The sequence below is a fragment of the Adelges cooleyi genome, unplaced genomic scaffold (genome assembly GCF_023614345.1).
Source record: "Adelges cooleyi isolate 19-005CV unplaced genomic scaffold, UGA_ACOO_1.1 ACOO_flye_CR_arks_rails_tigmint_CR_PRNA_41, whole genome shotgun sequence".
Taxonomy (NCBI): Eukaryota; Metazoa; Arthropoda; class Insecta; order Hemiptera; family Adelgidae; genus Adelges; species Adelges cooleyi.
This window is the reverse complement of record NW_026096090.1, coordinates 4,370,477-4,385,015: the sequence shown is the minus strand read 5'-3', so window position 1 is coordinate 4,385,015 and position 14,539 is coordinate 4,370,477. Positions and strand designations below refer to the sequence as shown.

Sequence of the window (14,539 nt, the reverse complement as noted above, 5' to 3'; positions counted from 1 at the left end):
ATGACAAACATGATCGGGATTTATGCATGACTTGGAAATCAAGCAAAATATCCAGGTACAGGAATTTTAAGGTCTTGCAGCGAAATTAAGTGAGCAAGTTCAGCGTCTTATTACCGGACAACTCGAGTAAAGATGATTTTTTAGTCAAAGTTATTATCAAAATTAAATTATTAATTTTTCTAAAGAGCGAATAAGTTTTATTTATTAGGACTAGGAAAATATGCGTACTGTTTGTAATAATTACTGTAGAGTTATGATTTCTTTATAAAACAAATACACAACAACGTAGATGAAATAAATGAAATCAACTCATTTACAAATAAGTTGAGATTGATACTCATAATCTCCCAAGTATAAAAGTCGACATTTTTTTTATTAAAACGATATGTGTATGGCGAGTGGCGACACGAAGTGAAAAGAAAGGAAATGCAGACTAGTTCTCAAGATGTATATGCTCGAAATCCTTATAAAAAAATTTCACAAAAATATGTGAAAAGTCTAAAAAAGAGAAATTCTTTGAAAGAATAACAAATAAAAAAAGTCTTATCAAATTGTATGTTATTGCTTTTTAAAAGAAAACAATTTTGCGGAGTTGCGGCCATAAACGCTATTTGTTATTAAGTTGATATTTGTAATATGATAGTATGTCGAGAATGCCAAAGCAATTTTTATTATCAGCAGGTATAAAACGTATATACTGCTTGAAGAAGGATTATGTCACTGGTAGCGCAATAACGGTCGATAACTGAAATCGAATTATTTTACCTACCGTGTTGCCATAAATTCAATTTGGCCACAGAGAACGGTCCTACATTGTGTCCGCACAGAATACTTTAGTAGGCTTGCGACACGCCTTGTCCTATAAGGAGTATCCAGTTAATCTTTTGCAGAAGTCACGGTGTCTGAGATTCCGCTGGGAGGTCGAAGTGTAACAACAAATACATTTTTTTTTTTTTAAACACCATTAGAGCTTTTTTAACAGTTAATTTATTTTAACGTGACGTGATTATGTTTATTTATACATTTCTTTTGCAACTCGCATAAAAATAATTTTTTCAAATGTAAATGAAATTAATAATGGCCGCGTTCAGCCTAAAAACGAAGTATATTTTATCGTTGTTAAAATAATTGGCTAAGCAATACTTCAATGTTAGGTTAAAATGGTCAGAACGGTAAAAGGACGGTTGTATTTTTAATTAAATAACTCATACTCAACAAAATTATTTAGTAACAGGCATTATGCCGAGTAAAATAAGGCTACTAGAGAAAATAATCAACATACATACATAATTATTTATCTTTCTTCTTTTTTTTTCATACAGCCTTAAAGACCATTGAGGCCCATCGCTGCAAAACAAACATCTCTCCATTTCTCTCTGTCCTGTGCTAATTCACTATAATGGTCTATCCCTAACAGTCTTAATTCCTTCTTGCTTTTATCGATCCATCTTTGCTTTGGCCTTCCTATCGGTCTCTTTCCCCTTGGGGTCCAGCTTAGAACATCATTTGTTATTGATTTGGCTCTTATAATGTGACCAAGCCAGCTCAGTCTCTTGTATCGAATTCCAGCTATTATAGTCGGTTTTCCGAATACTTCCTGTACTTCTATGTTTGACCTAATTTCAAAAATTTCAGAAAATAATTAAAAATGTCCATTACCCAAACGTTAAATTTTAATTTTACCAATTAAAAACATATGAGACGAGCGTATTCAAATACTATTTAATATGGCAAATACTATGTGTGTTTTCGATGAATATTATCTAAATTGTGTTGTACAATGTACACCCTGTTCATATTCAATTTTCCTCGTTCTGCGAAAATCGTCTTATGAGTGCTGTTCAGAATTCGAGTAAATTGAAATAACGGATTTAAGCGTGTCACAGTTAAACATGTATTATTAAACGACGGCTAGACAGTTTATCCCATAGATAAATACTATCTGTATGTTTTGTCAGCGTATACTGTTTGGTTTGTTTTAAACACGTTTGACGTTTATAATGTACGTTTGATCTCGTTAAGTCGGTTCATACAATGTGTTTTCTTCTGGTATTTATTAAGCTTTGATCAGTATATATAAACAATTCATATCATATATACTGTTTTGTGTGTCAATATACTTATCTTGTCATATAAAAGCTTAAACTTCAAGTATGAACCGAAAGGATCGAATTAAATTGAAACTCATTCCTGTATTATTTTGTCTATGTTATTGTTTGTTTTATACTACTTCCCAATTCATTTACTCTGTGTGTACTTTAGTTACAGCGTGTCGCTATAAAAACTTCATATATTTTGTCATTTTGGTGAGACATTGGATTAAAAAGTTCAATGGACCTAACAATTTCTTCTAAGTATTAACTAACATCTGACAAAACAGTATACATACAATTTACGAACTATTCAATTTAAAAACATTTGTGTTCATACTTTATGTTGTGTTAGGTTATGATTCGAGTGAAAATTATGAGTGGGATATACTGCATTTTTATATGCAATTATTATATGTATTGATAAATCGTAAGTATTTCTGGAGCTGTAAGACTAAGTTGATATAAGAACTAATAACCAATAAGGTTGTTCAAATTTATTTCCATAATAGTATGTTGGAAATAAATAACTATTTGTCTGTTCTAAAATAAAACTTAATATTATTTACCTTTTTACTATATAATTTAGTTGTAGAAATTGTCTAACTTTGAAGTCATGAATTCAGATTTCTTTATAACTTATGAAGAAATAATATAGATTAACTGGCTAAACAACCAATACATTTTAATTTCACTGTTTTTCTATTGTCTTTTATCGTTATAAAATATAATTTTTTTAATGAAAGCAACAAAAAACTAACATCTTCATTAATAAGGGGTTTGTCGTTCGTACAGATTTTTTTATCTCTCTACAGTCTACTACAAACATTACTAAACAAGCCACTGGTTTATGGATTTAAGTCTATCATAAAAGTACATTTTGTCTTATCGAATTTAAAATGTATTTTAAGACTATTCCTACTCACTCTATAAGCACATATAGATCTACTAGTTATGCACTTTTAATATATTTTTATGTGATTTTCTTGTTTAAATGTGATTTGAGATTTATTTTAGAGCAATTGTATCTTATTTTATTTGTATTATTATTGTCTGGGTTTACATAGAACTCAATTTAATATTGTTTTCAGTAGCTAAAGCGTTCCGAAATCTAAACATTTTTTAAAATCACCACCGTGTTACCTATCATTATATACTTATTAAACTCAAACTCGCGTGTCCACAACCGCCAAACGGTTAAAAAAGGTGTTTCGATTTAATTGGTTCGGTCCTGGACACTTGGGCATTTGTCCGTGTCGCTTTGCAAGTCACCGTGTAAGATCCATGTAAAAACAATATACATTTTCACGTGTATTTTTTAACCGGAGTAGGAAATAAAATCGATATAGATAATAGAGGCCAGTCGGATACTTTAGTTGTATGTTTTTTTTCCGGTCTGTACAGTGTTCACGGCATCTCGATCGACCGACACGTAATGGAAAAACGATTTTTTTTTTTTTTTTAAGTCGACACTCCCTCGAAATGTTTTGTTTTTGTTGTTGTTGTAGTTGCTACTGCTGCTGCTGTTCGTATTTTCACTCCGAAAACCCCAAACGGTTAAACTGCGGACCCGGTCTCGTCGTCAGAACGTTGTATATACGAGTAAAAAAAAAAAAAAATTAACCGACTTAATGAGCGGGTAACGGCTCATTAATTTAACGCGGCGGGCCTACGTTGGCCGGACCTATTCGTCATGCCGGTGCTAAACGGCCTAAAGACCTAACCGACCACGATACCGATTCCGCGTAGGCGAGAGACGGAATTTGGGGGGGGGGGGGTTTACGATTCGGCTCGGAAGGGTACGCGTGTAAAGTATAATATATTCTGATAATAATATCGAACACACCGAATGGGTGGAGAAAATCCGGCTGCAATAGCGACGAGACGGAGTGGCGTTTCGGTTGGAGCGGCGATGGAAGACGATGGGAAAGGAGCGGGCACGGGTGAGGTCGTCCCCCCTGTGTTTGGCGGAGAGACCATGTGGGTGACGTTCATTAATTTTGCGCATCGACGTTTCGCGGGTCATTTGGCCGTCGTCACCGCTCGCCGCCGGGGCGGTGTGTGACGGCAAAACGGCGGAGGGAACGGACCTCTGCACCGGCCCGATAAAACGCCTGCACGCCTTTGACGTCCCCGGAACTTAACAAGCTTTTAAACGATCCCGTTGCGGACGACACCGCGGTCGTTGCGTTTATCTTGGGCCACGTCATCGCGTTCCCGCCGAGAGATGTTTTATGCGGGTAGCCCACCGGTATAGAGGCGCTACCCTTTTATACGTACGTATAGGTATACTTTGTTATTTTTATTATTATTTTTCTTTACAAATACGCGACCATTGGCGGTTTTGCTCAAGTTTCGGCGTTTACGCGCCACCGTCCGTCCATCCGTGAAATCGTATCTACGCCAACTAAGCACGGCCGTTGTCACTTCAACGGACAATACAACGGCGTCCTATACGTATACGAATGGTGGTGACTCGAACCTCCGATGCTACGGCACGCGGAATAGCTTTATATAATAATATTACAGAGTTTTTTATTGAATCGACAAAACAATCTCAAATACAAACTCATCATGTATATTTCCTGTATACATATTTATTTGTTTGTTTGTTGATATTTTTATAAATATAACAAACGTTTGTAAGAAAATGTAAAATGAAAGATAGGCTGGGACAAAACAATATCGAGTAGACCGTGCAGGCTCTTTTTAATTCTCTGCTGATGTTTATAGGACAAAAAAACATATTTTGCCCCTGTGCGGCAGTTTGGCTTGATGCGGCACTGGCTAGCAGGACAGGCAAATAGTGGAGCAAGTGTAGTAAATCCATAGGTCGAAAGAACTTACTCAGGACTATCTCGATAATATCAATGGCTCCGGACGTATTAGGATCCCGACGGACTGAACTATACTCCAATAGTGGGCGTACAAGAATACAGTTGAGGGATTATATTGAGGTTTTAAATCAGAACTCCTGGGAAGTATGAATAATCAAATCAAGTATCTCGATTTTGTATTGTCAATAAAAAATTTAAAAAATATGTCTGCAATCAAATATATAATATATCAACATCATATTTGATGATTTGATTTTTTAGTTAGACGTAATCTTACAAAATCCATTGGTTTTATAATTTTGAGTTTATTATAGTGTTATATTAATTATACTAGCGCTTCCAAGGAGTTTGCTTTTTAATTATTAATTTTTTTTTTTTGTGCCATTATAACAAATTAAAAATTAAATTCACGGACCACCGTCAAACTCCTTCCATGATTGTTTCTGTGAACAATTATATAAGACAAAAAATTAATGTCATAACTCTTACGACTAATCAAATTTGAATAATATTATGCTTTTTATTAAAAAGTATACTTAAAATAAACAACGTAATAAACGTTAAATTTTGATTATGTTTACGCAAAACAAACATACATTTTTGTTATTTATAATAATATCTACTTATAAAAGTTGTAAGTAGTTTTACTAGAGTAACATTGTAACGAGCCTTAACGCAGACTTCTCTTTTATAGTGTACTCAACTTGTGTTTCTTTAGTGGAACTTAGATTGTATCTTTATTTGTATAATAAATATTTGATAAAATAAATAATTTAACCTCCCATTTTAGCATAACAAAATGTGTATACTTTATAGAACCCTAACCTATTTTATATTCACTTGTGCTTGAAAAAATATAAATGTTTAATTTTGTTTTTATTACATTATTTTTAGAATGCATAATTATTGTTTCTTGTTCACACTTATAATTCTTTGTTTAATTATTTAGATTAACAGATATCTATAAATAGTGTGTATTATTTTTGTTACTTGCTATATTTTTATGCATTTAAAAGGATTTACTTCATAATTAGAATTTAACGTCTATAGTACAGTTGCTTATTATTTAAAATTGAAAATAAAATTCCAATGCAAACTCATTACTATTAGTTTTTGTACAAAAACAATAAACGGTTATTATGGAAAAATGATTATTTTGAAAAAAATAATATTGACAGTGGTAACAATAAAAATATTATTACATGACAATGTTTGTTTATAAAAAAGGAAAACACCAAAACCTAGCATTATTGTCGCGATGAAACTAGTAGTGTTAATAAAAAAAAAAAACGTTATGAATAGTTGCGTAGTCGCGATTACGGCGAAAAATAATAATGATAATGTGTAAGGCTTAAAGATTACATAACGGGCATTTAATGGATGAAATGGATTACAGACATGTAATGTAAACACAAATAAAACGAAAATACTATGAGTTTAACTGTGTTCCACGACACCGACAACGCGTAGAATACCAGCAGTGTTTAGACGATAATTATTGCTATACAGTTATTTTATTGTTTATTACTAGCATATCTTTCTATTACCGCAGCAGAGCGGATAGTTCTAAAGTTCTGTACACTTTATATAAATACATATTCATATATACAGATTATTTTTCTACAAGATAGCTTTTATTATCTTTTATTTAATTGAAGGGCACAGGGGAAAAACGGTAGTAGTCACATTATGAAAATTTTTTTTTTTTCAAATAGTTTTTTTCAACTTATGCCATTAATTTTTTTTATTTATTTCAATATATAGTTTAAATAAATATTTATTATTAGAGTAGCATTTAATGTGTTTTTTTGTTCTTATGTAAGAGGGAGAGGAAATCATGAACTTTGTTTTTGGCATACTCGTACTCTAAAATTTTCATAATGTGACTACTACCGTTTTTCCCCTGTGCCCTTCAATTATATATGAGCGATAAAAAAATAATTTCGAAATTATTAATGAGTATTAATATTTCCATAAATTCTGTCGCATTTTACATGCCGTCGCTTTTAAACGGTTGTTATTGCTGCGTTATTTCTACAAATAATTTACAAAAATTAATACACTTTATTCTCTTTTATTTGTCATATATTATCCGTTTAATAATAAATGTATGATAAAAGTTTCCACGCAGAAGATTCTATTGAACAACGCTATTATATGTATGTGACGTCCAAATTGTAATGTCTATTTTTGCGTTTGAAAATCGTAAATATTTACACACAATAACAACAAGGGACTGCTATCGAAATACGTTTAAATTAAAACTGTAGACACTTGACAATGGTTATTTGTGGAACAACAAAACTAAAACAATACACCAGAGGTATAATCGTTGTTAAAAAATAATATAATCTGCATATTTCATTGTTATCTAACCTTCCCCCCCCAATAAAAATACTACCGCTACTCTATACAATATGACGTATCGACAGACTAACCAGCTATAGAAATATATTGTTTATTTAATTCTGATCGAATGATATAACTCGGTCTAATTATACATGTGGTTTTATTTACACGTAGTACTGGTACTGTATAACTCTAAGCTTATCATGACTTGTTTATCTGTTCAACAAATTTACTAAAATATTGGTTAACGACTACGCTGCCATTTTACGCCGCCGTCAAATAGTGTACAAGTTTAAAATGTATTATTAATGGTCATTTATTAGAATTATTACATTTAGAAATGATATTTATTGCCGGCGCTATGCATAGGCAAAATAGCTACATGCACGCGTGTAATCGCCCTTCTGCTGTTACCATTCATTATTATTATTTTTTATTGCCCTCGTTCACATAAATGTGCGCGGAAACATTTTATTCGCTTGGCTTTACGCTGCATAACCTCGGTATGTGTGTCAATTTTCTTCTTTATTTTATGTGTTATATATTGGTAAAAGAAAAAAAAACCGAAAACATTAAAAAGCGAGTAGTGGTATCGTGGGACTGTCTTTACAGCATTTCTCAATTCGTCAGCCTTTACTTTATCCCCCCCTCCATATATCATGGTATGATAACAATTTGGACCCGGATATCAAATAATAAAACTTAACACATAAATCTCGAATACGGTCGTCGTGGTATAAATGTCTGCACGTTTATAATATGATTCTCCGGGAGTCTGCTGGAGTGTAAATTTACACTTGCATATCAGTACATTGTATTACACTTTAATGGATGAATAAACGATTTTGTCCAATAAAGTGCGCGTTAAAAAATAAAAGAATTAAAAACAGCATTGCATATTAATGCAAATAATTGTTTAATTAATATGATACGAATGCTTAGTATGATAATAGCGATTAATATTAATACCTAATGTTTTGGCAAAATAGTTATGATTGGCTATGAATGAATTGACATTCATGTTATATAGTAGAAAAATATATTGTTGAGATTCTATCTCAACTATATGAACTAGAATTTATCATAACTGGTTTAGCTTCGATTATTAATATCTATAGCGTTATAGAACACACGATTTTCATATATATCAGTTTTTTAAGTTCTGATATTATCATAATATGTTAACAATTAATACTTAAATTAATTATATCACTTTGGGAGGTAGAAAATATTGTTCTTCCTAGACCACGGCAGCTATTGTGGAATTGGAGATTGGTATAAGGCTAAGTTGTTGATTTAGCTTATTGGCGCTGGTTCAGACTATATTGTAAAACAACTTGTTTTAATTTAAAAATCTTATACTTCTATCGCTCGTTTGTTGTTTTACAGGTGTCATAGTTTATGGATCTGACCAAGAGGTAGTGAACTTGATGAAAGCGGTTAGAAGAAATAACGCGACAGGAAACTTCTCGTGGATCGGCTCTGACGGGTGGAGTGCAAGAGACATGGTTTCGGATACAAACGAAGCCGAAGTTGAAGGATGTGTTTCTGTTCAGCCACAAGCAAACCCGGTGATCGGTTTCGAAGAATATTTCTTGGGACTTACAGTGGAAAACAACAAAAGAAATCCTTGGTTTTCAGGTACGTTCATCGATAACCCTCGGCTTCTAACACTTATATACATTTTATAAGTTTGTGTGCTAATTTCGAGGACTTTAATCGAAAAACCATAAAATTCTCGGTTTTGGGTAGTATTTGGTCGATATTACTTGAAGAAATAGCGACTTAACCGACTAGTGACACGAACAGAGTTGTGTCGCACGAAGTTTGAGTTTACAAGTTTTATTTATTTATTGCTCCATAAAAAAATTCAATCTTTAATATTACAAATCAGTACGCGCAAACATTTACAAAAATGTCAATAAACTTTAAAGGCGCGATAAATGATACATATATATATTATTTTTTTTTGTAAAAAAAGTCTTAAATAAATAATAACGGGTTTCTCTTCTGTCAAATGCAGTTATATGGTAGGTCAAGTGTAAAAATAAGTTATCACATAACACATATTTTTAGCGCGTAAGTCATAAGCTACTAAAGTAAAAATATCCACGCATATAATATGTTTCTAACCGATGTATTTTATTTTCTGTTCTCATAAGAAGAAGAATGTTTATATTTAAAATATATTGCAGTTATCAAGAGCAAAAGTACACGGTCTGTTTTGCTATTAGAGGACTGTATCAAACAAATAAGAAGAGTACTATTATAATAACACTAAGAATAAATTATATTATTAATAAGATCATTTTAATCAATATTTGATTATTTTTCTGATAAAGGACTATGAGATATGATCTAAAAGTTTTCTCAAAATATAAATATTTTTTTAAACTTATTAAAACAATTCATAATAACAGTTACCTACATTATGGTCGATAATTTCATTTTTTTTTGTCGATTAATTTACGGTTGCTTTACTTGAGATAAAAATCAATGGTTTATTAAAGTCGAGTTTTGGCTTTAAAAAAAAAAAATAATAAAGCATTACACATGAGCTGAAGTTCTTTGTTGTCTTATCTCTGGGGAAACATTTTTTTTCCAAATGCCAAAAGTCAATAACTCATTTAGGTCAATGAGCTGTCCAAAATTTCAACCATTTTCGGCGATGCGATTAATGAAGACAATCTCTGGGCGGTTTTTTCTTTTTCTGTACATTAGCGAGGAACAGTCCCTACAAAGTCGCTTCATTTACTCGGCCAAATAAATGTACACTGCAATGTAGTACATTGTACGTTGAACTGCGTTTAATGTAAATTATAATAATATAAGTAATTTGGAAGACAAACAAGTCGTGTTCTCGTTTTGGCAACGAGCAACTTGAACGTTATCACTGTCGACAATCGCATCTCCGCGTTCGACCGGATTAGTTTCCCAAATCGAGTGTCAAAAATACTCTCTAAAACGAAGTGTCATATAATATAGATATATTACTTTACAGCCACTCTATAAGAGGAATAATCACCGTTTGGCTTTTTCACATTAAGTAACTTTGGTCGTCGTGGACGGACAAAATCTCTTCAGGAACGCCTTTCGCAGTTCGTTAATACCTATTGAGCGTTTCCAATCGCATTCGAAATATTGTTCGAAATTGCCCAGTCGGCACTTTTAATAATTTTCATTAACCAGTTAACTACGTTATTAAAGTAATGGAAATTATATCAAACACAATCGGGCTACAAAATCAAAATAATATAAGTAAAATATATAATGTTTGAAAATTTGAAGACTTTAATTTGTATGTGCAAATCTAAGCCTAAAGAAATGATTGAGCCAGTCTAAATTTACTCTCTAGAAGAACTTAAGTAAAAAAATAATACAATAGCTGAGACATATAATGAGAAAAGAAGAAAAAGATACAACTCAGTACTTGAATGGTAACCACGGGGAAAACGCTTAATGGTAGACTAAGAAAAAGGCGGTCGACGTGTTTGAAAATACCTAAAGCCCTTGGAAGTAGCTTAATAGAAAAGGGGGTTCAAAACGGAGATATTATGAAATTTATGATATTGGTTTAAATTCTAAAATAGTTGACACGTTGTGGTAACACACAGTTACGTTATCTTAATTTAAAGTTACTTTTACAGAGAGTCAGTGCCACTGAAATAAAATCAAAATAAAGTTGTTGTTTTTTTTTTAGATCATTCTACAAAATATTAGCACCAGATAGCAAAAACACGGTAACATAAGCTATTTGATGCACGTAAAGAATTAAATTTGTTCTAGCGATCGCATTTTAAAAGATCAATTTTTACTTTGTGCTTAAATATATCATTTGGAATCTAGCGAGAATAAATGCATTTAGATTGTAACGACAACTAAAGCATAATGAATACACAAAATCTGCGCTGCAGATGTCATACGCAGAATTTATCTCATCACATTTTGAAGTTTATAATATGAACGATTCATTTTAGTCGAGAAAATCATTTGATGAAACCACGGACTATTGTTGTTGTATCTGATGTAGATATACACATTTGCGTATGAGCTGTAAAACATATTATGTGTTAAAAGCAGTAAAGTATGTCGATTTCGGTTAGCGAAATAAGCTTTCGTTAGAAACTAATTTTGATTTCCGAGACTATTTTGTCAAGCATGGGCAAATACGTCATTTTCCACTCTGGCACGTCTGGCACTATTGCGTTCTCTTTTGAGACATATGTGCATATAATATAGTAGCACCGCGCATTAGTAGCACCGCGCGATAAAACGTTTTTGTAGTATTTTTGGCAACGCTACCGATTAGGTTGACGGCGGTGGCCAAAATTTAATTTTACCCTTAAAAATTCAACCGTATGCTCACCGAAGTGAGTAGTTCATAAATCTTTTAAGCGATGTCGCAATGAGTACAATTAGGTTTTTAAATGTTGAACAAGTATTTGCTGCGCACTTCGAACGCGTTACCTACATTACGACACATATCCTCTACTGTTCTCCAACCGAGAACAGCTAATTTCGCTTACGATGAACCGCTTTCCCAAGTATATTCTGATAAATGAAAAACAGCTTCTACGAGGGGAAATCGTTTGATAAGAGAAGAATTCTGAAAACTTAAATATATCCTACGTTGCTCACTTTAATACTGTAATCATATCACTTATATGTATGCCATTTTCAAAATAAAATTAAGTTCATTAAATTCAAGAAAATGTTTTTTTATTTTTCAATAAAGTTCATGCAGTTATTATGGTAAGAATAGTACGCAATATACTACGCATCGTCGCTCACTTAAATATGACAATATTGTAATGGTCAATCGCAACAGCACACGATTTTTCAAATTTTAATTAATTTTCTAAATCTGATTATTTACCTTTTTTGTAACTTAAGTATTCACTTTATTTGTTTTATGTGAGTACATTGATGGTTAGCGAATAAGGCAAAAAAACTCAATGTTATTGATGGGTTTAAATTTTAGTATCAAAAAAAGTTTAAAAATAGCGATGTACAGTGATGAACTTTTATGATAGTAATTATGATCACTATCATAAAAATAATAGCGAACAAATATTAAATCACCAACGATATATTAATTCGCTTAAAAAAAAAACAGCGTAAGATATATCTGAACGGCCAAATAAAATTGACCACAGCAATCTAATCATTCACAAAAGACCTCACATGCACTAAAAATAATTTGCATTATTTGGCACCACATTTTGTACCGATATCAAGGTAGAATGCCATGAACATTATATTAAACTAAACTATAACATACTATATGAAAAAAAAGTTTGACTGACAGGGAGTTTTTGTCGGCGTTTTAAACATGTACCCTTATGTGGTTTATTAAAAACTATTTCTTCATCGGTGCGCACGAGATGCGCCAAAAATCACCATCACGATGTTAGAAGATAAGGTCGGACCTTTACCGCAGCAAGACGTCCCCTTAGATAGGACATTGTACACAAAATTATTGGAAGCACTACCAGTCCAACGCTTAGTGTTTTTTGGTTAGTGTTACAAAACTTTTGTGTATGATGATTAATTAAAAAATTTGAACCGTTCAACTGAAATGTCCTCTCACACTGACCGTTTCGGATGTGTAGAATCATCAGAAGGGAGGTTTCCAAAACTTATACAGGCATATCGATCGCACCAATATCGGTTCACAGGTGTGGGTGTGTGCGTGCGAGTGTGTGTATGCATTGTATTTTTTTCGATTTGTTTCCGCAAGTAGTAAATAACTAGCGGAGAAAACGGGAAAAAGACAAACAAATATCGTGACCCGGAAACGAAAATGATAATAAAAATAACTGAACAGCGGACAATAACGTTGGCACGAAACTCTCTGGTTTTGTATTACGACCGTGGTGCCGCGAGGTAAGGGAATGCCCCCATAAATATACGATATAAAGTGAAATAAACTCGGCGGCCCTGTTGTCGCGTAGGCCTCATTTCGGTAGAGAGGCGAAATAAGAAGTTGGAAAACTCCACCCCAGATGTTTTTTCGTTTAAACAAAGTCTTCAGAAATATCGTCGGAGCACCTATATTCTGCCGGCAACAACATTCTCTTTGGACCCGTTGTTATAGACTCGTGCCCTTCGATTTAACAACACCGACCGTACACCACTGATCTCGATCATAATCTTCCATCGATCCTACATGGAATTGTACAGGATTAATAATAATGGCGGCGGCGAACGGATTCCCGTTGCACCCGGCAAAACAAACGTACAGAAACTAGTGTTGGCTCCGAATTCAATTCCTAGTTGCATAATAACTGTAATTGTGTACACAGGAACACAATTTTCAAACAGATTTTATCAATTACAGTGGTCAATACAAATTTTCTCATATTATTTTATAATATAATATTCATATTTGCCTTCTGCAGCCACCAGATTTAGATCAAATCTAAAGCCTTTTATTTTCGCCTTCCCTTTGTCTTTCTATTTTATTGTAAATCCATTTCCATAACCATTCTACTTCTCATTTCACCTCTTAGCAAACCAAATCACCTCACTTCATTCTCTAGCCTTTTCTATTATAGATCATGCTTAAGCTTTCTGTTATGTATTGATTTCTTTATTTTACCTTCTTAGTTATTCTAATCAATCAGCTCGACATCCTCGTCCTGTAATTTTTACTCAGTTATCATTTAATGTAATTTGTTTTTCTCTAATCACTTTACCTTTGTAAATATTGTAATTTTGCGATTTTGATTAAAAAACCTTCACTTTACCCAAAAAAGAACAATGAAATATTATTTATTAAAAAATGTCTAACATTAATGATTACTAATATTAATATAGCAGGTTTTAGGGATTTGACAAAACAGTTATAATTTATGTAATTACATATTATATCATTATATTAATATTGCATGATTAAAACACACTGCGAAACAACGGATTGTTTTTAATGATGTTTATTGTTATTATTAAGTTATATTATAATCACAACAATGATTAATCATTTTCTCAATGAATCGGGAAGAATTAATAACTGCGGTTATTACAAATAATAAATACTCGGATTATAGCGGTTTCTCGTTGACGGAGACAATTTCGATCGTAACGCGCTTTCTTAAGACCAAGTCCATTGCTATGGAGTACGATTTAGTGCTTTGTGAGATTTCACAAGATTGGTAAGCCATTCGGAACTCTTAAAAATCCACTATGATGCGGGAAAGCCATAACTTTGGTCGGCCGTCGCCTCATCTTGTATAGGTAAACCGTACAATGTACACGCGGAGA

The 14,539-nt window shown here is 32.7% G+C and overlaps 1 protein-coding gene across 2 annotated transcripts in view; it reads left to right on the top strand.

Moving 5' to 3' along the window:
• Window positions 1-14,539, top strand: part of LOC126841928 (metabotropic glutamate receptor 2-like) — a 150,938-nt gene that overhangs the window by 71,262 nt on the left and 65,137 nt on the right. For both annotated transcript variants that reach the window (XR_007686248.1, XM_050578739.1), the window contains exon 5: window positions 8,666-8,917. Coding sequence is in view for 1 of the 2 variants with exons in the window: in XM_050578739.1 (XP_050434696.1) it covers window positions 8,666-8,917 (252 nt within the window). In the remaining variant the exon portion in view is untranslated. The remainder of the gene's footprint in view (window positions 1-8,665; window positions 8,918-14,539) is intronic.